Source organism: Artemia sp. Qi Xiang Cuo, chromosome 4 (assembly GCF_049724085.1).
Source record: "Artemia sp. Qi Xiang Cuo chromosome 4, ASM4972408v1, whole genome shotgun sequence".
Lineage (NCBI taxonomy): Eukaryota > Metazoa > Arthropoda > Branchiopoda > Anostraca > Artemiidae > Artemia > Artemia sp. Qi Xiang Cuo.
The window spans coordinates 47,982,948-48,009,686 of record NC_142797.1 but is presented as its reverse complement, the minus strand read 5'-3'; the positions used below and the strand labels follow the sequence as shown (position 1 = coordinate 48,009,686).

The following is a 26,739-nucleotide window of genomic DNA, read 5'->3' as shown; positions in this document are numbered from 1 at the left end:
CTAGAACTCTCAATTTCCAATCGAATGAGCCCCCTTTGAAGTTTATTCGACAACCCCTTCCATATCAAGTGCCTCTGGGAAAAAAATAATAATAATTAATAATAATACAACATTGGAGCCGTATGGCCTTTACTATAGGCAACGCTATAGCGTTGCCTCTGATAAACTTTATGAAACTTTAAACAAACAGAAATCATTGTGGATGAAGAAATAACACTTAAATTACTATATACAACGAATTTTAACTTAAAACGGAGAGACATTATCAAAAATAAGTTCTGTGCTGCAGTCCCCCTCAAATACCCCAATGATTCCCATTTGCTCTTTAATGAAAAAAAACACTTTTTTTATTACAAAAATAAAAAAAAGTACTGCTCAAGCTTTACAGAAAACCTTCTCTGTTCAGATTATTTTCTGGTAATCAGTTTAATTTTCATCATTTTTTTTTAAGGGCCTAAATTGAACAAAAGCTACCATCAATCTGAGCAAGGTTATCGTAATCTTCAACCCTTAATAAGGAGGGTTGAAGTTCTTATCCAGAGAAATTGCCCATGGATTGTTTTCGATAACCGACTGACTGACCGTATCTCTAACGGTAAGCTGTACGAAAAATGTGCTTTGAAATCCTGCTTTTTAAGTCTATAATAAAAGAAAGTTGGAAATGTCTAGGACACGTTCTGCATATGAAAGATGACAGATTGCCAAAGATAGTCCTTGTCAGCCAAATGTCTAGGGCCAAACGAAAAGCAGTCGTTCCGGAACGGGGTGGGGGAATGTCGTACGGAAAGATACATGGGAAATGGGAGCTTCTTGGAAAGGTATAAAGAGTGAGGCTTGGAATAGATTGGGATGGAGGAGGAGTGTACGCAGCTGTGTTGGCCCTGATCGGAGTGAAACACTCCGATCAGGGTGGCCGCAACCTCTTGTGCCGGGTGGAGCCCACCCCAGGAATCTTAGTATCTAGGTTTAACCTGGCTCTAATCAGATTCCAGGCCTAGGGTCGGTTGGGCCAGCAACCCTCCACCTGAAATAAATTGCTACTTGACAAAATAGCCTCGGATCAAGACTTCCTTTTAAGATCTCGACCATCGCGCGTCAACGGACATGCTGACCACGTCAGAAAGACTGACAGACTAAATCTTCTGGACAAAAGTGGGCTTCGGATAGCCACCTGGAATGTTTTGACTCTCAATGCACCCACATCAAAGAACCTACTCTCTATAGAGCTCCATAAGAACAAAGTGGCGATTGCTGGTCTCACAGAACCCCATCTTATCGGAAGCAGAGAAGAGAAATTAGTTAACAATCACTCGTTGCTCTGGTTTGGAGGGAGCACGAGAAGGAATGGTTTTGGCCTTGCGCTAAACAGTCTCGCAAGAAAGGCATTACTCTTGCATGAAGCCGTATCAGATAGACTAATGAAGGCCCGCTTTGGACACAAACATGGTAAAATGACTACTGTCGTACGCTATGCCCCGACCAACGATTCTGACAACACAATCAAGGAAGAATTCTAATCTGCTATGACCAGATGTCTCACGACAGTTTCCCCCTGCCAATATACTTGTACTTCTTGGGGACTTCAACGCAACAGTGCGTGATGATACGGGCGTTCGGCGTAGCACAATTGGCCCTGTTTCTCCCGACCCACTTAACGACAATGGCCTTTGCCTACTTGAACTATTCCGATCCCATGACCTAGTCCATCGTAAACACTTACTATCAACGCAAAACCATCCACCAGTACACGTGATATAGTAATGACGGTTGCACAAAGAAGATAATCGATTACGCCATTATGTCTAAACGCTGGAAATCATCGCTGAAGATCTGCAGAACTTACAGATCAGCTGAGCTTGGGAACGCAAACCACAGGCTTGTGTGTGGTGATGTCCATCTGCACCTTCAAGCACAATGATCAGAAAGAAGGCCAGTTACCGCAGATATTGGAAAACTCCAGGAGCCAAATACTTGTCTGAATTATAGTATTGAGGTATCAAATCACTTCGAGCTCCTTAGCACACTTAGTAGCAGTGAAGACGCCTGGAAGTATTTTAAATCGCAGACAAACGAAGCAGCACAATTGGTGCATGGCATGAGAGGTTTTCCAAAGAAATCTTGGCTAACAAATGAAACACTGGAGGCTATAGAACAAAAACAGAGGGCAAGACTCCTAGGGGATATGGTCACTTATTGGAGGCTTAATGGAGTACAAAACCGTCTCATTCACCGGGACCGAACTTAGTTTGTTACAAGGAAAGCTGATGAAATTGAATTAGCAGCAAAAAAGAAAGACGTGGGTAGTCTCTTCAAACATCTCCGAGATCTCACGGAAAATAAAACTCCTACATTAAGACCTGTCCTATCCCTGGATGGGACACTTGTCTCTGATGACGGCACTTGTCTTGAGGTGGAAGGACCACTTCTGCTCACTCTCAAATAATACTAGCCCCTCTGTCTCTCCAAATAATAGTCCCAGTCAATCTACCGGTCAAAGGCCCGAAGCAGATGTTCCTCCATATGAGCATTTCAGCCCCTCAGAAATTGGAAACGCAGTTAAAAGGCTCAAGAATAACAAAGCTGCTGGTATCTGTGGCTTGAGCTCTGAACAGCTGAAATATGCTGGTCCTACAATGCTCCTATTTCTCTACACTCTGTTATCCACAATTTGGCAAACTGAGATAATTCCTGAAGATTGGCGGAAAGTTGTCATCATCGCCTTATGGAAAACGGAAGGCTCTAGAAAGGACTGTTCAAATTACTGTGGAATAACTCCGCTGTCAGTCCCAGAAAAGCTTTTCTCAATGGTCCTGCTGGATGGTTGTCAGAATATAGTTCGTGGGTTTTGGCGACCTGAACAAGCTGGTTTCATGTCGGACCGTTCCACCATCGAGCAGATTTTCACGATTAGAAATATAATAGAAAAAGTCACGGAGTTCCGCCAGAAGGTTTTTTTTGCCTTCGTTGACTTCCGTGTGGCGTTCGACTCAGTGAACCGAGAGGCACTTTCGAAGATTTTAGCATCGACTGGCCTCCCCGAGAAATACTGCAGACTCTTCAAAGCTTTACACCATGACACAGAGAGCTGTCTTCAAGTCAATGGCCAGCGCAGTCCATTTTTTCGAATCACGACAGGGGTGCGTCAAGGATGTGCATTGGCCCCAGAGCTCTTCAATATCGTCATAGAATATGTTATGACAAAGACGACTTCACGTCTCAACTTTGAACTCAATTTTGGAGATCACGTCATCTCAGATGTTGATTTTGCTGACGACCTGGCCATCCTAGCGGACTCCTTGGATCAGTTGCTGGAAGCGCTTCAAATCTTACGAGAAGAGGCCAAAATTATGGTACTGCAGATAGACTTGAACAAAACGAAACTCATGCCCATTGACCCGTCTTCTCCTGCTGTCATTTCTCCAGTCAGTCTGGACGCAACAACTAGCATAGAAGTTGTCCAAAAATTTACCAGCCTGGGATCCACGATTTCTTCAGATGGCTCCCTTCTCCCCGAGCTACAAGCAAAGCTATCCAAGGCGTCTTCTTTCATGGTCAGGTTGAACCGTCACCTTTGGCAAAAACCGAATATCAGTCGTTCAACCAAACTTCGAATTTTCAACGCCCTCGTCGGTTCTGTGATGCTTTATGGAGCTGAGACTTGGCAAGCATCAGCCACAACCCTAATGGCCATCGATGGATTCCAGTCGAAGATTCTGAGAAGGATAGAAGCTCTACGGTGGGCCGACTTCGTGAGTAACGAGAAGCTACTACATCTCATTGAGCTGTCCTGGTTTTCTATCCAAGCAGCCGAGCGTACCTTACGGTGGTTTGGACATCTACTTCGAATGCCCCGCACTTACCTGCAAAGCCGATCAGGGTCCGACAGCGTATCCGATTTCCTAGCGATGGCAAATATCAGACCAAGTGAAGCGCAAACCCTTGCAAAGGACCGAAGTGGACGGAGGACGCAGACGGCACTCCCTACGGCGAGTAGCACCCGGCAGGAGACCTAAGTCAAGTAAGTCAAGTAGTAATAGTAGAATAAGAGTCAGCTTCACCCTTCGTGGGATTTTGTCATTTGCATCGTTTTGCATCACTCGATAAAGTCGGCAGTTCCGGCCTTTATAAATTGCTACATAAATTTGCCATCACGCTGAGTATTTTTTCTATTTTGGATTTAACTTGATTTTGGATTTCTATATTATTCTATTAGCCTCACATTTGTAATCAACGTGATCAGAAATTCTTTAAAATTAACTTCGGTGGAAGTCCAAAACCATTTGTAAAAAAGATAGCCTATCAAGATGTAGGGTCAGAAGCCCTGTAATAGCAACAACTGTGATGGAATTTGAACATATTTTTTTAAACACGTACTTTGTATGTCTTGATTTAGGGCCTATTGCAAAATCACTTCACAATGCTAATTACTTCTAGTTACTTAATACTAAAGAAATACTTAATACTAAAAGAAATACTTAAATATTAGCTTTGGTGGAAATCAAACACCTTTTGTAAAAAAGATAGGGTATCCAGATGTAGGGTCAGAAGCCCTGAAATGACAACAACTTAGGTGGAATTTGAGTACCTTTTTTAAAACACGTACCTTTGTATGTCTTGATTTAGGCAGTCACTTTGCAATGTTAATGATTTTTAATTAATTATTATCAAACTTCATTCCCTAAACAATGCTTTAGTGATCCTGTGTCAAAAGAGATACAACATGTCCACTTATGTGAACGTAGGGATAGGTGGGGGGGGAGGTTGTTGGAGGGGTGTACTAGGGTGCTACATGTCTGTATTTATGAAGTTGTGAGGAGGTGAAATTCGTTTGGATCCTCTAATTATGCTCCCTAGACACTCACTAAACAAGGAAAAGACGGTAAAGACCATATATTACTATACTTATAAGGCTGAAGGAGGAGGAAGTCAGACCCTAGGGCCCATCTTTATGCACTCTAGTCATAAGGGCCTGCAACTATAGAAGTCAAAGAAATCATCAATTCAGACAAATGCCAAAACACAACTCAATGAAATTTACTTGTCCAGTTGTTTGGTTTAGCAAGGTTTTCTGGTCAATTATGAACATTCCTTTCTTTGAAACAGGTGTAATATTTGCACATTTTTAGTACTTATGAAATTGTTTAGGGGGGGGGGGGAGGGATAGGGAGCTCAGGTTCCAGGACCTTGTCACTATGTAGATGAAATTCTGTACACATTTCTGACTTCAAGAAGGTGCCACATTCCCATGGGACACTTATATTGAAGTTAATTTATAAAGCTTTATTTTAAAACGGGTCTTTTGCATAATTTCGATCCCCTTGTTCCAAGGAGACGATGGAAAGGCCATATCCAGGGGGGGGGGGGCAATATGATAATTTACAATTAGAATGCGTTTTGCCTATCCCTAATATTCATCTAATACCTTCTTTATAAATGTTTTCTTTTTTGGTTGAAAAAATATATATATAATCTTCACCAGACTTCTAAGGCCAATAGCATTCAATCCACTGACCCATGCTATAGCTAAAATCCGCTAACGCGCTAAGACGCACTTTTTCAATTCCTTCATTGCATTGCTTCCAAGAGAGAGGATCCAATCGTGAAGCAATGAAAAACAACAGTCACTGTAGCAAAGAGAGTGAGATGTCGTTAAGTATCAGCCCCTTTATTATGTAGATTAATTAGGCCTACTGATTATTTAGGTTCTAATATTGTTCTCTACTTTCACGTAGCTTTGTTTTTTTTTTCGTTTTTTTTCACGTAGCATTGAGACACTGGCACCTTAACATCTTACTATATACAGTTTTTAAATTGGGTGGCTAAGAATAAAAGTCTGTGCTTCGTAATGTTTTCAAAACACTTCTAACTGATACTCATCTTCTCCAAAGCTAAAATTTACACAACCAGAAAGCAGCACGCTACCGCATGAATAAGTAATCTCTGTTTATATTAGTTTCACTTATTTTATTACTTTTTTCTGTTCTTTTTAGGTTTTAGCACTTCTTTTTTTGTTTTCTTTTTTGAACGTTTTTTTCCAAATTAATCATCTGTAAGTTTTAATTCTTTTCAAAGATTACTACTCAGTCCAAACTGAACTATTTACCTGAGAAATTCCTGTTTGCTAAAAGAATATTTAAAATTCAAAAGGCTGGTATTCTTATCTTAAAGGTCAAACCATGCAGCTCTGGCTTTATGAAAAATTTTACCTTCACAGAATAGGTCTAAGAAGGGTTAAGAGAAAGGATATTCCACAGGCACTCGTATTCTTTAGATATGCAATGAACAAACAAGCAACTGGTATTTTTTTTTATTAGCAACACATTGCAATTACCCCTGCCCCCTCCCCCTGTCTCTCAAGATTTTTTTTATAAAACGACTAATATGATACGCGCATGGAAAACACAGATCTCTTGTCTTAAGAGACGAGTTATATCCAGTATCATCAATGATTTCACACATTAACCAGCACAACCTTGAACAACATAAAGCTACAGACAAAATAAAGAGTAGGAAAATGCAACAAAACAAAAATAAATCATTACCTTTCTCTTCAGCAAGCTTGTCTTTCAACTCCTTGAGGTAAGTTTCATAATTCTTCATACAAGGAGTTAAATCAGCTACTCCATTGTTTTTCTCATTTTGTTCATTGGCCCATTTTAGAAACTGAATGTTTAATAGGCGGACTTTTCCTCTAAATGCTGCCTCAGGATCAACAGTAATAGTTTGAGGTTCTACTGACTTTGGAGCTGGAGTTGAGCAATGGAAATTGAAACTTGGCTTTGATTCTGCACTAGTACTTCTGAATCCTTGAAATCCAGTAAAAATATTCTTTGGAGTCTGAAAAATCCTTTTTACATTAAAAAAAGATTATAATTAAAAGTTAATTTAGATAAATATTTCTAGCATGAGCGCTCATTCCAAAAGTTATCTTAATTTATAGGCACAATTTATTTTGGATTTAAATATAAAAAAAGAGGAAATATAAGCAAAGATCGAAATATAAGCAGATATTGGCTAAATCAAGCTTTAATAGCAAGAGGCTAAATAGCCAGTAAACATAGGGATAGAAAGAGGGAAAATACTGTCTTTAATCATCTATGATACACAGTTATCCTACAGCCCCCCCCCCTCCCTCCAAAAAAAGAACAATATTAAAGTAAGATTCAGCATATTCATTTTTAATCAATCATCCTTCTAAGAACCAAGGATATAACAAAATCTTATACTTAACATAAACTGTTCCACATTTTAAAAGGTAAACAAAGTGACAATCAGATCTTATTTGGAGTCTTGGAAATTACAAAATTAAATGAAGTATCCAGGGCATTGGTTTATCAACCCCTGAAGTCCTAAAATAAAAGAACAAATCTTTGAGGGATTATCACAAGCAAAGAAATATAAAAGAAAAACAAATTAAAACATACAGTTGTAACCAGGCTTAGTTGAAACCAGATTATTTTTGATGTTAACTAATCTAGCTTTATCATGTGCAGAATTAAGTGAACAAGGATATACAGAATACTTAACAAATACATAACCAAACAATAAACACGTGGTGATATATAAATAGGGAAATTATTTGCAAAATGTTACTAGGTAAAAGGGTATCATATTTAATATTTTGATTTTCATCCATATATAAGCTGAGGATCAAAAAGAAAAGAAAAGAAAAAAAGAAGAAGAAAAAAAGATACTTTTGGAAGTTATCTTTAAAAAATTACAAAAAAAATTCTTTAAAGAACTGGAAAAACGATAACAACTAAATATCACAATTTCAGTTCTCAAATGATTTTTACTGAACGAATTTTAAGCATTTTCAAGAGTATGTAAAATTTGAGGAGTGGCACCCCTTGAGGAAATTATAACCTAGTAAACAACACAGCATTTGCATGGGATTTATGGGATAATTTTTCTGGGCTTGGTCTGTTTTGGCAACCTTTTTCGGGCTGAAAAACTTCTTCCTAGCTAATGCATCTACTTTTGGTTGCCTCCATGCAGTAGTATAATATTTGTAAGCACGAATATATAACAAGTGGGAGCTAATAGGCTGGGTTTGACTCTTGTTAATAGAAGAGCATCACCAAGTGCTGAAAACCATGTTGTGACCAAGATGGGCCCAGGACAAAGTCTTCATTAATACTAGAAGTCCCAGAGACTTCTTGCTGTCCAGTTCAAAGCTGGCTTAAGCGTTTTGGGTGGTTGCCATCTCACACTGGTATCTGGGACCATTGCTTTTCCTGAGACCAAAATAACTTCAATGACTTAAAGAATACAAAAATTGCAACTTGGAACTTTAGAACATTAAAAAATAACTACTGTATTGACTTTTTGACTGATGAATTAAGATGATTCAAACTGGACTTGCATGAAATTTCAAAAACTCATATCCCCAGGCTAGAAAGCATGAAAATAAGTGATATAGAATTTATTTACTCAGACAGGAAGGATGAGGTATTTAGAAAGGTAGTAGGGCTCATGATGAATAAGAAAGGTGCTAAGTCTTTTTAGGCTGGGAAGGTATTAATAATAGAATACTAATTGCTCATTTTATAACTAAACAGTGCAGGGTATCAGTTATGGTAGTATATGCTCCTGTAGAACCAACTGATGGAGGTAGTAGTGATTATGGTAAATTGTGCTTACAGTTACAGGAACAAATAGACAGGGACCCAGGTAGAAATATGGTGTTTTTATTAGGAGATTTTAATGCCGAGGTCAGTAGTAATAGGAATAGATAGTATCCAAGCCGAGGCAAATTTGGTGTAGGAAAAGAAAACATGAATGGCTACAGACTGCTGCAATTTTGTATAACAGTCTAGTTATAACCAATATGGTGTTTGGTCATAAAATAGCCCAGAAGTTAACACAGTATTCACATGATAGTAAGATAGCTAACCTTATTGATTACATTATTGTAAACCAAAGACTGGCAGGATCAGTACAAAATACTAGTGTATATAGGAGTGCTTTTTTTATGTTAAAAGTGAAAATCCCCATCTAGTAGGGCCTAGGGTTAATTTCAAGCTGAAATTTAGGAGGGGTAGCTATCTCCTAGAAAGCTATGACGTTGGTAGACTCCAGGATGAGAATTTGAGAGAAACTTTCTAGGAAAAGTTTAATACTAATCTGGAGAATTTAAAATCTGACAACGTAGAAGATGGGTGGAATAATTTTAGGAAAATAATTTGTGAAGTTGCTAATGGTGTCTTAGAGATGAAAATTAGGAATGGAGCTAGGAATATTAGTAAAAGGCTTTATCTTTAACAGAGAGAGGGGGATCTTACAAGAAGTATCTGAGTGATAGATCATATGAAAATAAGAGAAATGTAAAGAAAGTAGGGAAAGCATTAAAATACAAACTAAGGAGGTGTGAAGTGAAGGCCATGGACAAAATTGCTGAGGATCTGGAAGATGCAGCTAGATGGCATAATTATAAAATATTGTACTGGTATGTTAATAATTGAGAGGGAGTGGCCAATCTTGGCTTGTCCCAGTTAAAGATAAGAATGGGGTCATAATTAGTGGTAAGGAGAGAGTTTAAGAGAGATGGACAGAACATTTTGAGAATTTGCTAAACCAGGATAGAGTTGCAGGAAAAGATACAAAGGAAAATGAAAAAGTTTGTGATACCTTGGATGTGAAGGAAGATCTGTTTGTGAGGAAGAATTAGCAGCAGTACTAAAAGGATAAAAAAAAACAATAACAGCAGCAACATTTTCAGAAATTTAAAATAAATTTTCTTGGGAAATATTATCTCAATTAATCAGCAGCTGTACCGAACCAATCCTGCTCAAATCATCCTCAGGGCTATACTGTGGTGTTTCTCCTCCCCGTAGTATACTGCGGACGGTTTGATATCATTGTATTATCCCTTCTTGTTTTAGTTTAAAGCTTTTTCCAATAGGCAATGATTAGAAGTACTCCAAAAAAGTCCCCCCAGATCCCACCCCAAATACCAGTGAAACTGATACCCATTTTGGCTGGTCAAGCTCACTATCTCAAAGTTCAAATGATAGCTCCAATTCTGAGAATAGGACAATGATCAGTGTAGGGGCTAATGTCACTATAAATGATGATAATGGGTTTCAAGAGGTCCTTTCTAGAAGCTCTAAAAAAAGGAAAAAAATCTACCCAATCAAAAGCATTTCCCCCCTCCCTGCCCAAGATCCTCCCTCCCAAAACTTAGGAATTTACCTTAAAATTTCTCCTACTACCCCCTTTGAAATAAAAAAGATTACTGCAATAAGAGTTGCAATTTTCAAATTGCTAAAATCAATGTTCTCCCTTAGTATTCACAGTGATGGATATCTGCTAATAGCTGTCCAAGATCAGAAATCAGCAAACACAATAATCAACCTAAAATCCCTTCTGAATACTCCAATTAATGCAACTAAATGGACCCCAAAACAATCCTCAACAAAAATAGTAGTTTATAATGTTCCCCCATAAATATCCATTCAGGAGTTAAAAGAAGGGCTCTCAGATAGGGCTGGCAACACAATCCCGGTTACCCAAATCTGTAAACCTAACTCTAATGGCCTAAAAATAAGTAGATCCTTCTTATTTACACTGAAGGAAAAAATTAATGTCCCAGAAAAGTTATTCCTATTTGGGCAAATCAAACCACACAAGGAATACAAACCTAAGCCTATCCAGTGTCAGAAGTGTCTCAAACTGGGACACACAACAAACAAATGCAATGAAATTCTCCTAGAGTGCAGTAATTGTAAAGCATACCATCCTAAAGAGTTGACAACTTGCAACAACACTCAGCCTACATGTATCAATTGCAAAGACCCACATGAATCTACAAATAAATCACTATGCCCTGCATATAAGAAAAGAGCTCTAACACTCCAAATAGCAACAGAGAAGGCCATCCCATACCCCTTTGCAGCAATGGAAGCAAATGCTGCCCAACAATACCAAATAAAGCCCGTAATAAAACCAACCCAAACCCCCAAGTCAAACGCCTTCAATGCATCAAGTACCCCATATAAAACACCATCTTCTAAGCCCCCTAGCTCATATCCCTATCAGAAGGAATCACCAAGTCAACAAGCCTCCTTGTCCGGTGAGATGAGGTCAGCCTGGCCCCCCCCCGCCCAAAAAGAAAAAAACCCAGAAACACTACCACAAATTAATCCCTTAACTGACAAACAGGATGCACAACCAAAAATGCAATCCCCAAATATATGCTTATCAATTCTAAACTGCAATGCAGTTCAGGCCATGAAAATACATCAACTACAGAAAACAAAAATCATTGCAGAATTGGCAAAAATCTACATCCCTGATGATATGCTCATTCAAGCAAAAAAAGATCTTGCTTTACTGTTAACAAAGCTGAACATTGATACACAGTCATATGAAAAATAAATCAACAACACAACACATATCAATACTCCAGTGGAACATTAGATCACTCACAGAAAATAAGCTAAATGAACAAATATCTTTTATGAATAATAATTCCATTAATATTGCTTGCCTCCAGGAAACTCATTTAACCCAATATCAACAAATTAAGTCTCTGGGATATACTATCCTGAGAAAGGATAGATCATCAGAGAGAAAAGGAGGTGGAGTAGCTCTATTAGTTAAAAATAATATAAAATTCTGTGGCATCAATTTTCCAGATTTTACTAATGATGTAGATGCAATTAGTATCAGTGTTTGGCTGAATAATATAAAAACCTACATAATAAGCTTTTATAACCCTAGTGGCCAAACTACAGATGCCATGGATTTCTTTAATTATATAAATAATTCTGATATGTTAAAAAATATCATTATTTGTGGAGGTTTCAATGCCCACAGCCCTTTGTGGGGGAATAAACCAGCAAATAAAGCTGGTAAATTGATTGAGCATATGACTTCAAATAATAATGAATTAGCTGATGCTACCCCTCCAAACCTGAATACTTATTTCAACCCCAAAAGGGGCAGATTCTCCACAATTGACCTACAAATTGTGTCATTAAATATTTTGAATAAAATTTATATAAATAAAATTGATAGTCTATGTACTGAACACTTTGTTATAGTGTGCTCCCTAAATGAACCTGCTGAAACTCTACCACATACCTCAAAATATATCAACACTAAAGCAAATTGGTCTATGTTCCAAAATAAGCTAAATGATGAAATCACAAGTTTCACCCAAAATTCATACATTTCAAACACAAAAGTTGACACACTTGCTGAAGTATTGACATCTTTACTAGTAAATACAGCTAATCATGCTATCCCCAGGACAAAACCCAAGAAAACCTTCCCTAAATAAATTCCTAGAGCATGGTGGACAAGTGAGTGCCAAAATAAATGGAGAATAAAAAAGGCAGCTAGGACAAAATTCATAAAAAAACATCACCTACTACATATTTAAAAAAATTACAAGCAGAATTTAATCTAAAAAGGACCATAAAAGATGCTAAATATAATTACTGGAGTAATTTTGCAAATAATCTCTCCAGAGAAACACATGAGCCAATTATACATAAAGTCATAAGCCACATCTGTGGGAAAAAGATTTCCCCCAACCCACTCCTGTATGAACTTATACATAATAATACCCATTATGACAATGATAATGAAAAAGCTAAGCTATTTGCAACCCTTTTTGTTAATAAGCTAACATCAAATATTCGAAGCAAAATGTCCCCAATTCCTATGAACCCAAGTTACCAGCCACGCCCAGGATCCGAGTACATACGTAGTCCATTTTCAATACAGGAAATGAATAATGCAATACATCATATTAGGACCAAAACTAGCGGCAGGTATGACAATATACACCCTACATGGATAAAGAATCTCACCCCTTCATACAAACAAGAACTGCTAAATTGTTATAATCACGCTTGGGCATCTTCTATGTTCTCCAATATATAGAAATGTTTGTCCCTCCTACCAATCCTAAAGAAAAATAAACCCAAAGATAACCCTGAGTCCTATAGGCCCAAAATGATTACTCCTGTGATGGGGAAAATAATGCAGAAAATGATCTATCACAGACTCCTCTGGTTTGCTGAAAAAAACAATATGATCCCTCACACTCAAACTGGATTCAGGAAACACTGCTCCTCAACAGATGCTTTCATTTTGCTAACAAATGCAATAAATGAATCTTTCTCAAAAAATAATGTCCTAGTTGCAGCTTTCCTAGATTCTGAAGGGGCATATGACAATGTGAACCACCAAATCCTTTTTACCAAACTTGCAAACCTTGGACTACCCCCCAAGCTAGCATCTTTTATTAAATCTTTCATAGAAGTGCGAATTGTCATTGTTTGTGTAGGTTCAGCCTCTTCATCCCCAAAAGAGAACAACCAAAGGCCTACCTCAGGGAGCAGTCCTCAGTTGCCTCCTGTTTTCCCTATATCTCTGGGACATGAACCTACCCCACACGAATCTACAATATGCTGACGATCTGGTGCTATGGTCATCTGGCAGCACCTTTGAGATAGCACAGTCAAATCTGCAAAAGTCACTTTTCCAATTTGAAAAATTCTCTCAACATTCAGATTTACCCATTGCACCTACCAAGTCAAAAATAATCCAATAATCGAAACCATGTTAATGCAAAACTAACTCTAAATAAAACAACTATTCCAGAAGATAATCATATTAATTACCTAGGTCTCATGCTTGACCAAAAACTTAACTTCCACCTCCACATTTCAAACACAATAAAAAAATGCTATAGAAAAACAAGTATACTAAAAGACTTCTTTCCACACCCTGGGGCTGTAAGGAGAAAACCTTACTCCAGTTTTATAAATCACATATAAGACCCCATATTGACTATGGGCTCATCGTAAATGGTACATGTGCAAAGACCCAGATGCAAAAAATTGAAACAACACAAAATGATATAATACATCTCAGATTTGGTCTTAGGAAACCCACAAGCACCAAGTTTCTGCTTATGGAGAGTGGATTAACAACAATAAGGGAGAGACGTAGCTTTCTCTTGACAAAACATCTTACAAAAGTTGAATCCAAGAGCTAACACACCCTACATAATTGGTAAAAAAATCCAGCCATGTATAGAGGCATTGCACATTAGTATGCCAGCATTCAGAAGAAGTTCCCTGTACCAGCAAAGTCTATTGCACCTACTTTCCCTCAATCCCCTCCATGGAATTGGTCAAGTCCCATAATAAATACTGATTTCTCAAAGTGGACTAAACATTTAACCCCCATTGCTTTTGTCCAGAAAAAATTGGCTGAACTGAATACAATTACTTATAAAAACCATTTCCAAATATTTGTTGATGAGCCCAAAATGAATGAGGACGTCGCAAGTGGTGCTTTCCTTCCTCACCTAAAAATTGTAATGGGAGCGAGATTATATAATAATGTTTCTATAATGTTTGCTGAGTTAAAAGCCTATTTCATGGCATTAGAACACCTTAAGGAAAACCAACCTTCGTTTGCAAATTCAAATAACATTATTGTATATTCCGACTCTTTATCCAGCCTTGAGTTGCTGGCCTCAGCTCCTCAGTATAAGTTGGACATTGACACTTATCATTGTCTTAGTATTATAAATAATCTTGCTTCAAGTGGCATAAAACTTATTTTCAGTATATTCCTAGCCACTCTGGCATAAGTGGTAATCATCAGGTTGATGAAATAGCAAAAATGCTATAAATATTGACCACCCAAGTGGGAGACCAATCCCGATTAGAGTTGGATTATGCTGATGATTTAAGCAACCTAGATGGAAGTGTGAACAAAATGAATGAACTTATAGAGGTTTTGGCAATTCAGGGTGCTAGAATAGGTTTGAAAATTAATGTTAAGGAGAGTGAGTCACTAAGGCTAGGAATAAGTGAAGATAACAAGGTGATGCTGAATAATGAAAAGACCAATCAAGTGGACAACTTCACCTGCCTTGGTAGTATTATCAATAAAAATAGTGGGAGCAGTGAAAATGTTAAAAGTAGAATAGCCCAGACTCTAAGCGTTTTTTTCACAGTTGAAAAAAGTTTGGAAGAATAGGAAGATAAGTCGATGAACCAAGAATAGAAGATTGGAAGCTACCGTGATGACTGTGGTCAAATATGGTTGACACATGGGTGCTCCAAAATACAGACAAAGATTTGCTAGTTGTTTCCCGGAAAAATTGACTATGGATTGTTTTAGGTATCTGGCTGACTGACTGTATTTCAAACAGTAGGCTGTATAAAAAGTATGGTTCAATCCTACTTTCTAGGGCTATAATGAGAGAAAGATTGAGATGGCTAGGACAAGTTCTACAGATGAAGGACAACAAATTGCCAAAGATTGTCCTTTTTGACCACTTATCTAGGGCTAAATAGAAAGCAGTTCATCCAAAGTTTGGGTAGGAGGATGTTGTAAAGACAGATTTATGGGAAGAGGGAACTTCCTGGGAGGGTGTAAAGAGGGAAGCATTGAATAGATTAAGATGGAGGAGGAGCATGTGTAGCTGTGTAGGCTTCAGGTTACTTACTACTGTGGTGAGTTGTTAGTAGAAGTATTAGTAGTAAAACTTCATTGAAAAGATCAAGATCAGATAAGCACTAAGTGAAAAGACTGATGTCATCAGCAAAAGAAATTGAATAAAATTGAGAACTGAGCAATAAAAAGCTATTAAAATATGTTAGACACTGTATTTTTCTTTCTTTTTTAACTTTTGTAATAGTTGGAAAATAGTAGGCTAAAAATTGACTTTTCTAATTCCTTCTATCTTTTCCCCTAAGAGAAATGATCTATTCAGAATAAGATTCTGAATTTTTTAATTTAGCACAGTTTTTTTTTTAACAAAACAATATTATATATTTATAAGCTTTTAAACTGACACTTTGATCATTTTGAATTTCTTATACATTTGTTTGAAAATGTTCCCTCTTGATGCAAGGTGTAAATTAGTTGAGTAACACTATAAGTAAGAAGTGTGTAGCATTATCTATTATACTTGCTTGTGCTTGCTTATATATTGCTTGAGTATGCTTTTGCTTATATTGCTTGCTTGTGCTTATTATGTGCTTATTTTATTATAGGTGCTTGGATCTAAATTAAACTATTGAATCAAAGAATTCTACATGGTGTCAGAAGTCATGGATATAAGTGAACCATCAATCAATTGGAACACCAATGATCTTGCTTCTAAATGGACCAAGTTTGAGAGTCATGCAACACTGATATGCAAAGGTCCCCTTTCTGAAGAAAAACCAAATGTTCTCATGCTACATCTTTCCAAAAGCGAGACACTGAAAATGTTGAGAATACATAACAGAACTAAAAATTCTAGTCAAACCATGTGGATATACTGATGAAAGTGAGATGGTGAGAGACAAAATAGTATGCGGAGTGACAAATCCTAGACTGCATGAGAAATACTTGGGAATTGGTGACAGTCTCACACTTACCCAAGCTGTCACAATTTGTCGTGCACATGAATTGACCCAAGCGCAACTCAAAATATTTGAACAGAAAGAAATCAAGCAAGAAGTGGATGCCATTTCAAAAGGCAAATACTATCTGCCTCATAAGAAAGCAGAGTGCTACTTCTGTGGTGGCACATACTCTCTCCAACGCATATGCCCTGCTAAAGGAAAAACATGCTCAAAGTGCAAAAAAAGTAACCACTTTGCCAAAGTCTGCAAAAGCAAGGCAGTGAATGCTGTTGGCAATGGTTCAACAGAGAGCCCTAGTTTCACTAGTGAATTGCAAAACCAGGAAGAAACCGAGATATTTCTATATGCAATTGGAAAAGACTCCAGCAGTGATGAAGTTTGTGCAGAAATATCTGTCAGTAGGGAGCTGAAGATGAAATTCAAGGTTGACACTGGTGCTCAGGTCAACTTATTCCCATCTCAATACTTAAGTAAACTGTCAGAAAAGCCAAAGCTAACCAAAGTCACTCAACAACTCACCAGCTACTGTGGGTCAGCCATACCCTAGCTTGGGGTATGCAGCCTGTCATGCAGCTACAAAAATGGATCTATACATGTATTCTACATAGTCAAATCAAATACCACACCCATAATTGGCCTCAAGACAAGCAAAGGCCTGAACCTGATCAAGCTTGTTCTGAACATTGAACAGTCCCCAGAAGCTGAAAAAGTTAACGTGTTTAAGGGCATAGGGAAAGTTGAAACAGAATGCAAGATACATTTAAAGGACAATGCAACCCCAACTGTACACCCAGCTAGAAAAGTACCACTAGCAGTGAAAGAGAAGCTTAAAAACGAACTAGATAGGTTGAAATCCCTTGACATCATTGAAAAGGTTAGTGAACCAATAGATTGGGTAAATGCCAAGGTAATGGTTTAGAAAAAGGATGGAACTATCAGATTATCTATTAACCCCGTGGACCTTAATAAGGCCATAAAACGTCCACACTACCCTATCCCAACCTTCGAGGATGCTGTTGCCAAGATAGATGGAGCAGTTGTGTTCAGAAAATTACACACTTGCTCAGGTTATTGGATACTACCACTCTTTAGTCGATCTTCATACCTAATAACTTTCATCACAATATTTGGACGCTAAGGTGGAAGAGATATCCCTTTGGCCTTATGTTGGCACAAGATGAGTTCCAGAGGAAAATGGAAGAAGCATTTGAAGGTCTTAAAGGCATCACAATACTTGTGGATGACATCTTAGTATACAGAAGATCCCATACAGTGCATTACAAAAGGGTTGCAGCAGATCTCAACAGAGCTAAAGAAACCGGAATTCAATTCAACAAAGACAAATGCAAATTTGCAAAAGATCAGGTCAGATAGTTTAGACATATCATCAGCAAAGAAGGAATAAAGCCTGATCCTGAAAAAATAAAAGCAATAAAGGATATGCCAAATCCCAAGTCAAAAGAGGAGCTTCAGATATTACTCAGAATGTTGAATTTTCTATCAAAATACATACCTGATCTATCTTCAAAGAACAAGCCATTGAGAGACCTGACAAAAGCCACAGAATTCAAGTGGGAAGATGTCCACAAATCATCAATGGAAGAAATAAAAAGGTCTATATTGGACAGCTTATCTTTTTTTTTAACATGATTGCAAAACACTGGACCTTAAGGTAGATGCATCAAAACATGGGCTGGGAGCTGAACTATCCTTGAAAGGTAAAATCTTTGGTTTTGCTTCATGGGCACTAAGCAAGACACAGCAGAACTATTCACAGATGGAGAAAGAGCTGTATGCCATTGTTTTTGAATGCAAATATTTCCACCACTAGATCTATGGTTGCAAAGTCTTTGTTACAACTGACCATTACCCACTAAAGACTATCCTGACATGCCCACTCCATGATGCACCCACCCAGCTCCAGCAAATGATGATACAGATTCAGCCCTATGACTTAGACGTCCAATACAGCCCTGGAGCAGAAATACCAATACCAGATGCACTATCACCTCTTCACTTACCTGACATGGACACTCAATTACAGAATGACATCAAAGTTTATGTTCATACAGTGATGAAATCCTTGCCAGTGAGTGACTCTAAACTTGAGGAACTGTGGCATGAGACACGCCAAGAAACCCAACTAGCAACACCTGCATCCCTTGTTTGCAGGGGTGTTGTTGGGGGGTGACACGGGGGGGGGGCAGTTGCCCCCCCCCAATAATGTGGAGAAAAAAAATATTATACATCCCATGCCCTTTGACTATCCAGATATAGATCCCTCTTGCCCCCCCCCCAATAAAATTGCTGGAGATTTGCCCCTGCTTGTACATGATAGCTGGTCTTCAAAACATCAGTCTTGCCCAATGGAAGTTTTGGCCTTCTGGAATATCCAGCACAAACTGAGCATCCATGACGGTCTGCTATTGAAATGCCAGCAGATCATCATACCTCACATGCTGAGAACTAACATTCTACACCAACTTCACCATGCTCACCTGGGAATATACAAAACTAAAATGCGTACAAGAATGATCATATACTGGCCAAAGATGAATGCAGATATAGAGAGGTTTGTCCAGAATTGCAAAATATGTTTGAAGTTTGCTGCCAACAACCAGAAGGAACCACTATGAAGCAGGCAGATACCATTAATCCCATGGCAACACCTTGGTATTGACCTATTCAAGAGGAACAGAGCATGCTACCTCATAATCAGTGATCATTATAGCAGGTTTTTTTAAGTTGAAAAATTGCCAAGCCAAACTTTGTCCACCATTACAGAAAAAATGAAAACCATTTTTCCATGTTTTGGGATTCACCAGCTCATATCCTCTGACAATGGTCCACAACTGTTCTCCCAGGAATTCAAAGATTTTGCTCAGTCCTGGGGAATAAGCCTGAAAACATCTAGCCCCATATACCCAAGATCCAATGGGCTTGTAGAAAAGTCTGTCCAAATCTGCAACAATATACTCACTATGCAAAAGAAGCTGGAGCCAACCCTCATATTGCTCTTTTGGAATATAGGAATAGGCCAAATGACAGTTATGCTTCTTCAGCCCAGCTTCTAATGAGTCCCCAGCTCTGGTCAATCCTACCATCAACATACCAACAGCTAAAACCCAGAATCATCCCAACAAAAGATTTCATGCAGCACAGGTTAATTGAAAAGAATAGGCAGAAATCTTACTATGACAAATCAGCAAAGAAACTCCTGGAACTCCAGACGGGTGACAAAGTATTTATCCAGAAAATGGCAAATAGCTCTTGGACAAAAGCCAAAATCATTTCCCAACATGAAAATCCTAGATGCTACATAGTTGAAACCACTGATGGATCTAGGCTGCAAAGAAACAGATCCCCAATCTCTCAACACTGTTTCCATACCCCCACATCACCAGGCAACCCAACAACTCAAAACAAAAACAATGATACAGCCTATCTGGACATCTCCCATGTAGCAAATCTGCATATTGATTCTTATCCAACAGAAGAAGCCCATGAAATTGATCAGGAGTCACACAAAGAAGAGGCGCCACTGTTGCCAAACTCATCACCAAACATCAGACCTCCCTCCCAGTGCCATGCAGACCCCTGTGTATGTGCAGAGGTTACACCACTCCCTTCTGCATCAGTGAACTTGCCTTGGACCCACAGTGGCAGAGTGATTAGGCCAATAACACGGCTTGATATATAGACCTTGTTAAGTGTGAAGAAGGGAGATTTAGCATTATCTATTACATTTGCTTGTGCTTGCTTATATATTGCTTGTGTATGCTTTTGCTTATATTGCTTGCTTGTGCTTATTTTATCATAGGTGCTTGGGTCTAAATTAAACTATTGAATCAAAGAATTCTACAAAGTGTGTATTGTGTTTCCTGATTTAATTCAAAATCCCATCCCCAACATTTCCTGAATGTTCACCTTCCCTAAGCAAGGGGCTGTCATCCCTAATGACAAAGTTATTGTATGTTTTGACTACTTTGAGCAAAATATATATTTTGTATTTTTGATCAAGGTAGAGGGAACATATATGAAGGGTAGAGAAGAGGGGGGCTGGTTACCCTTCAATGAGTTTTCAACATTACCCTCAATAAGGCCAGAAAGTTAAAAATTGATACCCTTAGTGCTTCCTGAGATCTTGCTGATATACCCTTTTGATAACCAGCATGAACATTAGGTAGATTATTTTGATTTTGTTCACCAACTCCCTTAGCATTTCCTGGAGGTTTCACCTGAATACCCTCAACCTTTTTTGAAACCCAGGATCAAACACTCCTATACTTCCAGAGAAAAAAACCATATATAGACATATAAGCATTGGGCAACTTGCAAAACTGAGGCTACAATCCTTGTCCAACTGATTTACAGGGTTCATAGCATCCCTGGAAGCACAGTTATCTGACCTTTAGACCTTTGAACAAAAAGGCTATCTCAAAATTTTGACTGGATCTTTTTAGGGGGGCAGCCAGGTAAATTTCTAGGTGGCACTATCCAAGATGAAAGTGAAAATCTCATTTGATGCCTCTTTTTATTAGCACCGTAAGATATGAATGGAATTAATGTCCATAAGAAAAAAGAAAGGAATAGGCTAAACACGGGAGCCAGGCTCTTTCATAATACAATAATTGCTTCTGGGGGTAGTTGTATCTTGAGCCCTTAAAAGGGCCCCAAAGGTATTTCATTTTTGTAACCACACAAAGAAGTTATCAACACTAGTTAAGTTATTGAAAATTGGCTAAAAACATATCACTGGTTTACGAATAAGTCGTTCAAGAGTAATATATTACAAAAATACTTATTTATAACAATTTAAACCTCATTTATTAGGCAACTCAAATATAAACTGTTTTCCTATGATTTCAAGTTTTTCAAATGCTATCAACAAAAATAGCACTACATTTTGTCATTCAAAAGTTTGCTGTCAACAATTCATGTATATATTTGCACATTCGGGGGGGGGGTGGTAAATTTCATGGTAACTTTGCATTGGGCCATATAGGCTAGGCTGATTTAGCTAAGATGAAAGTGAAGACATGATTTGATACTTTTTTCATGCTCTTTGATAATTAATATGAAATACATTTGAAGTCCCTTTAAGGGATCAAGATGCAATTAACCCTAGAACCAATTAGGCTAATGAATTATGACAGAGCATAAGAAAAGGCGGTCAATATATTCAAAATCATATTATTGAGATAGGACTAAAGTGAATACACTATTTGATGCCTTTTTTTATGCCCCCATATATAGGCTATACCTAACCTAACCCTGAATTGGCCTATATAGGGGGGGGCTGAAATTCATTTCCGATAGAAATGCTTATTATATTTGTAATCAGAATAAAAAAAGGCATTGAATGGTGTATTCACTTTAGTCCTAACTCAATAATATGATTTTGTATATATTGACCAAAAAGGCACCAAATGACATTTTCACTTTCATCTTAGCTAAATTATAGTACCACCTAGTAATTTGCCAGCAGCAAAAGTGCAGAAAAGGGGCTGGTTTCTCTCCAAGTACTTTTCCCTCTTGAAAAGTGCACACTAGAACTTCCAATTTCCAATCAAAGGGACCCTCTCCAAAATTTCCCTTCCATATGAATCAGCTCTGGGAAATAGATAAATAAATAATGCATTGAAGCCTCATGAAACTTTATTAGCCTATAGACAACACTAGGCCTACAGCAATGTCTCTGATAAATTATATCAAATTTAGAAATCTGGAGTCCAATGTTTAGGAGTTTATCAAATACTTTTCTGGCATTAGTTATTATCCAACTACAGATGGGGAGCTTTACCTTATCAGATGAAGGCAAACTTGGGCTTTCCCCTCCGATAGATGATTGTACCAATCGCCTTTTTCCTGATCTGATTACTCTATTTTTCAAAGTTTCTTCTGAGGCAAAATTGGGTGTTGAGACTGAAACCTCATCTTCACTATCTGGTTCATCAAAATTATCTTGGGTCAATTGTTTATTTGAGGATCTTTTCATTATGTCAAATATTTTGAATTCTGTGTGCTAATTTCTTCCAAAATACTTAAACGAAGACATTATAGGTAGCGTTGGAAACTGAAAGATGGTAAAATCAACGATTGCCGTAGGTTACACTATAGGCTAGGGCAAAGAGTATGGGAAACTATATAGTTTCCCATACTGTTTAGGCTAGGGCTCATTTTAGCACTTTTCTTAGGGGTTCACTGAAGGCTTTTTGGGTTTTTTATATGCAAAGAAGCTATGGTAGTAAAAGTCTTATTTCAAAAATATTGAAATGAATTCTTTTTTGGAGGGGGAGGGGGTAAGTCAATATTTAGAATTTGGTATTATAATTTCAGTTTGTTTTTAATATCAGAATTAAAAATTATAATTTCAGTTTGCTTATTAAGTTTTATTCCGATTTGTAAGACCCGCCATTCTACATTTTGATATTAACAATTAATGCTTGACTTGTAGGTTTTAAGTAAGGTTTGACTGTCTTAATTATTAGACTAAGTGAAGTCTTCTTTCTTTCTGCTTTTATAGCAATTCAGAAAACTTACATTTTACCCAGCATTGCTGTTTGAGAATATTAATATATTAGTACCATTTTGTCTCTGTCATATTTTTACATGCATAAGAAATCTTTCTTGCACAAACAATTGGCCTAGTTTTTTTATCCCCTGTGTGATTCATGTTCGTTGGTTAGTCTTAACTGCTTGTAGTACCATTAATTCTATTTGGCATCAGACTTTTATGGATATTAAAATAAAATTAATGATTGGCTATTCTAAAGTCGGTGCGAATCTTGACCTTTACAGCCAGAAAGCCTTGGCAAAGCTTTTCTCGAGTTTCTGTGACCATTCTATTTTGTTTTACACTGGTCTTCACCCAATCCTCAATAGTGAAGGTTTTAAACGTTTGCGAATTGATTGTTTCCGATATTACAAATTTCTTCTTTTTATACCTAGGTCTTACCCGAAACAAAATCTTGTTAGAAAGTACATGCAACAGATTTTATTCCCGTCTTCAATCGTTTGAGTCACAATTTTAGTAAAAATGCTCCTTTTGTGCTAGGCCCTTACCATCGCCTCGTCCGCTTACATATTTAGTGTGTTACTGTTAAACTTGTGTGCTTTTCGTTTTTCTTTTTTTTACTTCAGTGCTTTCTTCCTGTATAGGGGGTTATAAATAAATTACTATTATCAATGTTATTGATACAAAACTTTGGTAGTTTCAACTTATATTTCTATTTTTAGTTCACAGCTTATATTATGCTTATTAGATAAATAAAAATTACGGTTTGTATGTTCAAAATGCAGTCCTGCCAAACTGAAAAGGCCAGATTATATTCAAGCTGTCATGTCAGAAAATCATCCTATAAATAATTCAAGTCATTCTTTTAAGAGTCTTATGTTTACAAATTTGAAAAAAAACATTTGGGAAACTAAAACAATAAAAATAAATAAAAAGCCATATTGAAACTTAATACAAACAAAAAAAAGTGATATAATAATTTAAACTTGAAAAAAAGAAAAATTATTGTCAGTGAATTAATAAGACCTAAAACGAAAATGAATTGAAAAGAACTATTAAGTGAATTTTAAAACGAACAGAAACTGCCACAAAAAGGAAAAGTGTTACTGTCCCATAGCTTTTAAAAGCCAGAACGCCATTTGCGTTCATGCTTTATTCTTTAAAAAGGGCTTTGTTTGGTTATCATAAAAAGGACTTTGTGAAACGATAGAGCCATGTTTGTTTCCTTAATTTTTTTCTTGTCTCAATTGAGGCTTCTTAGGTCCTGAAATTTTAATGGTGTCTGCAATGTTGGAACTTAGTTAAATATCCACTCCTGCTAGCTACTTGCTTGATTATTGGATAAAGTTAAATATATTTCTTTGCTCTTGCTTTTGCTTGTTGATTTATTTTTATAGCAATTGGGTTTCCTAATTGAAGAATAAAAACAAAAAACTGGTCATGGTGTCAGGAGAACAATAGACCATTTTTAGACTGTAAACTCATTTTCTGAAATGAGCCCAAATTGGAATTTACATGGACGCTGTTTTCTAAGGATGTGGAGCTCATTTTCATCGACCCTTTTGATAAGAAATTTAATACAGTGAAGTGTTCCTACCTCCTCATGTAGGTAGGAGAAAAGGCAGAGGCATCATTTTCACCTGTGCCATTCAAAAAGGAGGTGAAAACAGTACTACTAAGTACCTGAAACTATTCAAACAACGTGTCTAGCCTTCTTCAAATTTGGTCTTCAAACACTACCATCTATAAAAGTGGAATCAGAAAGAGTTTAAACCATTGAAGAGTATGTTACTAATCTTAAGCTAATTGCATAGAACTGTGGTTGTGATCAGCAGGTTAAAATGTTGAGAGATCAGCTTTTTTGGGGTTGAAAAACGAAACATGTTGAATGTGGGAGCCTAACGTTGGATAGAGCTATCTTGAAGGGCAGATTATTCCAGGAAACCCAAGTACAACCCAGGACCACGAATGATGGAGCCAAACAGATTATCAAGAAAGAAGCTGATACATTTGTTAAAATAGTAACCGACAGAAGTAGTATAGTAATTGTCAAATCTGGACCACCTAGATCACCCCATTAATTTACCCTCTTTTCAATTGAATTCACACCATATTAAATGAAAATTCCCCATATTTTTACAGTTTCCCATCATGAGCTTTAACATCAGAACAGCTCTTATGAAATAAGAATTAGTTACTATATTACTGATAAAATGTAATAATTTAATATAATTTAACATTTAGTGGATAGTTCAATATGAATATCTAAATAATTGATATTATCTTTATTTTTTCTTTCAATAGCCTTTAAAATCAAACCTTTATGTAATTTTTTTAAATTTCTTTTCAAGATCAGCTGCTTTAGAATAAAAATGCTTAGGTGCAAATAAATGAACCATTTTACCATTACAATCAATAATAATAACGAGTTTATTTCCATATTTAGTTGTAAAACATATCATTCCTTTAATCAAGTATTGCATTCCAATATCTAAATCTTCTTTCTTAATAGTTCGATTATATTTATTTTCCATTTTCATTTCGCTTAAAAGTTTCTCCATTTATTAGTAAACAATTTGATTGAACAGATTTCCAATTCGAAAATAATTTATATATTAATATCCCATTAGTTTACAACTCTAGACATGCCTCCGTGGCACAACTGGTTAACGCGCTGACCGGGTTCAAGTGCAAAAAACTGTCAAATTGGGATAAATACATTTACTTAGACAGTGAAGAACCAGGTGCAAAAGTCCATATACTTTGATCAAATATACAGCGACCGTCTTCAGTAGAAATAATAAAATAATAAAATTGAAAAAATGATTCACAAAATAATTAATTTTCGGATTATTCAATATATTATTTTCAGAGAGAATTCATTGACAAAGTTCATTCAAAGTTCTTGTTGTAAATTTCTTCTTTAATCTTGCCCAAATGTAAAACAAATTTCCAATGAAGGTGGCAAGGCCTTCCGTGTCTTCTGATTGCAAACCAAATGTTGAGTCTATAGTTGTTAACTGGGTTGGTCTCATTTCCCCATATATACGACGTATTTTCAACACAACATCTTTAATTGGGTGTTGTTTTCTTAGACCACACTGCCGCTCTATGATGAAAAAATAAACTTTCAAATGGGGATTAATAAGACAGTGAAAAAACAAGTAAACAAATCCAGATATTTTGATAACACATACAGCGACCGTCTTCAGTAGAAATACTAAAATAATCAAATTGAAACTAGCATGTTTATATACAACAAAATAAATAAATTTTCGGGTCATTCACAAAATAATGAACTTCTGGATTATTCACTAGATTATTTTCGAGAGAGTTCATTGACAAAGTTCATTCAAAGTTCTTGATGTAAATTTTCTTCATTAATCTTGCCCAAATGTAAAACAAATTTCCAATGAAGGTGGAAAAGCCTTCCGTGTCTTCTAAGTGCAAACCAAATGGTGTAAGAGAGAGAGAGAGTTCATTTAAAAGTTCATTCAAAGTTCTTGGTGTAAATTTTCTTCTTTAATCTTGCCCAAATGTAAAACAAATTTCCAATGAAAGTGGCAAAGCCTTCCGTGTCTTTTAATTGCAAACCAAATGTTGAGTCTATAGTTGTTTACTGGGTGGGTCTCATTTCCCCATATATACGACGTATTTTCGACGCAACACCTTTAATAAGGTGTTTTTTTCTTAGACCACACTGCCGTTCTATGATGAAACAATAAACTTTCAAACTTTCTCTGAAAATAATCTAGCGACTAATCCAGAAGTTCACTATTTTGTGAATGACCAGAAATTTATTTATTTTGTTGTATATAAATATGCTAGTTTCAA

At 36.9% G+C, this 26,739-nt stretch overlaps 1 protein-coding gene across 1 annotated transcript in view; it reads right to left on the bottom strand.

Annotated features, from left to right (window-relative positions):
* LOC148953176 (nuclear pore complex protein Nup50-like) overlaps window positions 1–22,410 on the bottom strand; it is a 40,588-nt gene extending 18,178 nt beyond the window's left edge. The window contains exons 1-2 of the mRNA XM_089087562.1: window positions 22,192–22,410; window positions 6,543–6,837 (exon numbers count right to left, since the gene is read on the bottom strand). Of these exons, the coding sequence (XP_088943688.1) occupies window positions 6,543–6,837; window positions 22,192–22,386 (490 nt within the window). The 5' untranslated portion in view covers window positions 22,387–22,410. The remainder of the gene's footprint in view (window positions 1–6,542; window positions 6,838–22,191) is intronic.
* Between the last annotated feature and the right edge of the window lie 4,329 nt (window positions 22,411–26,739).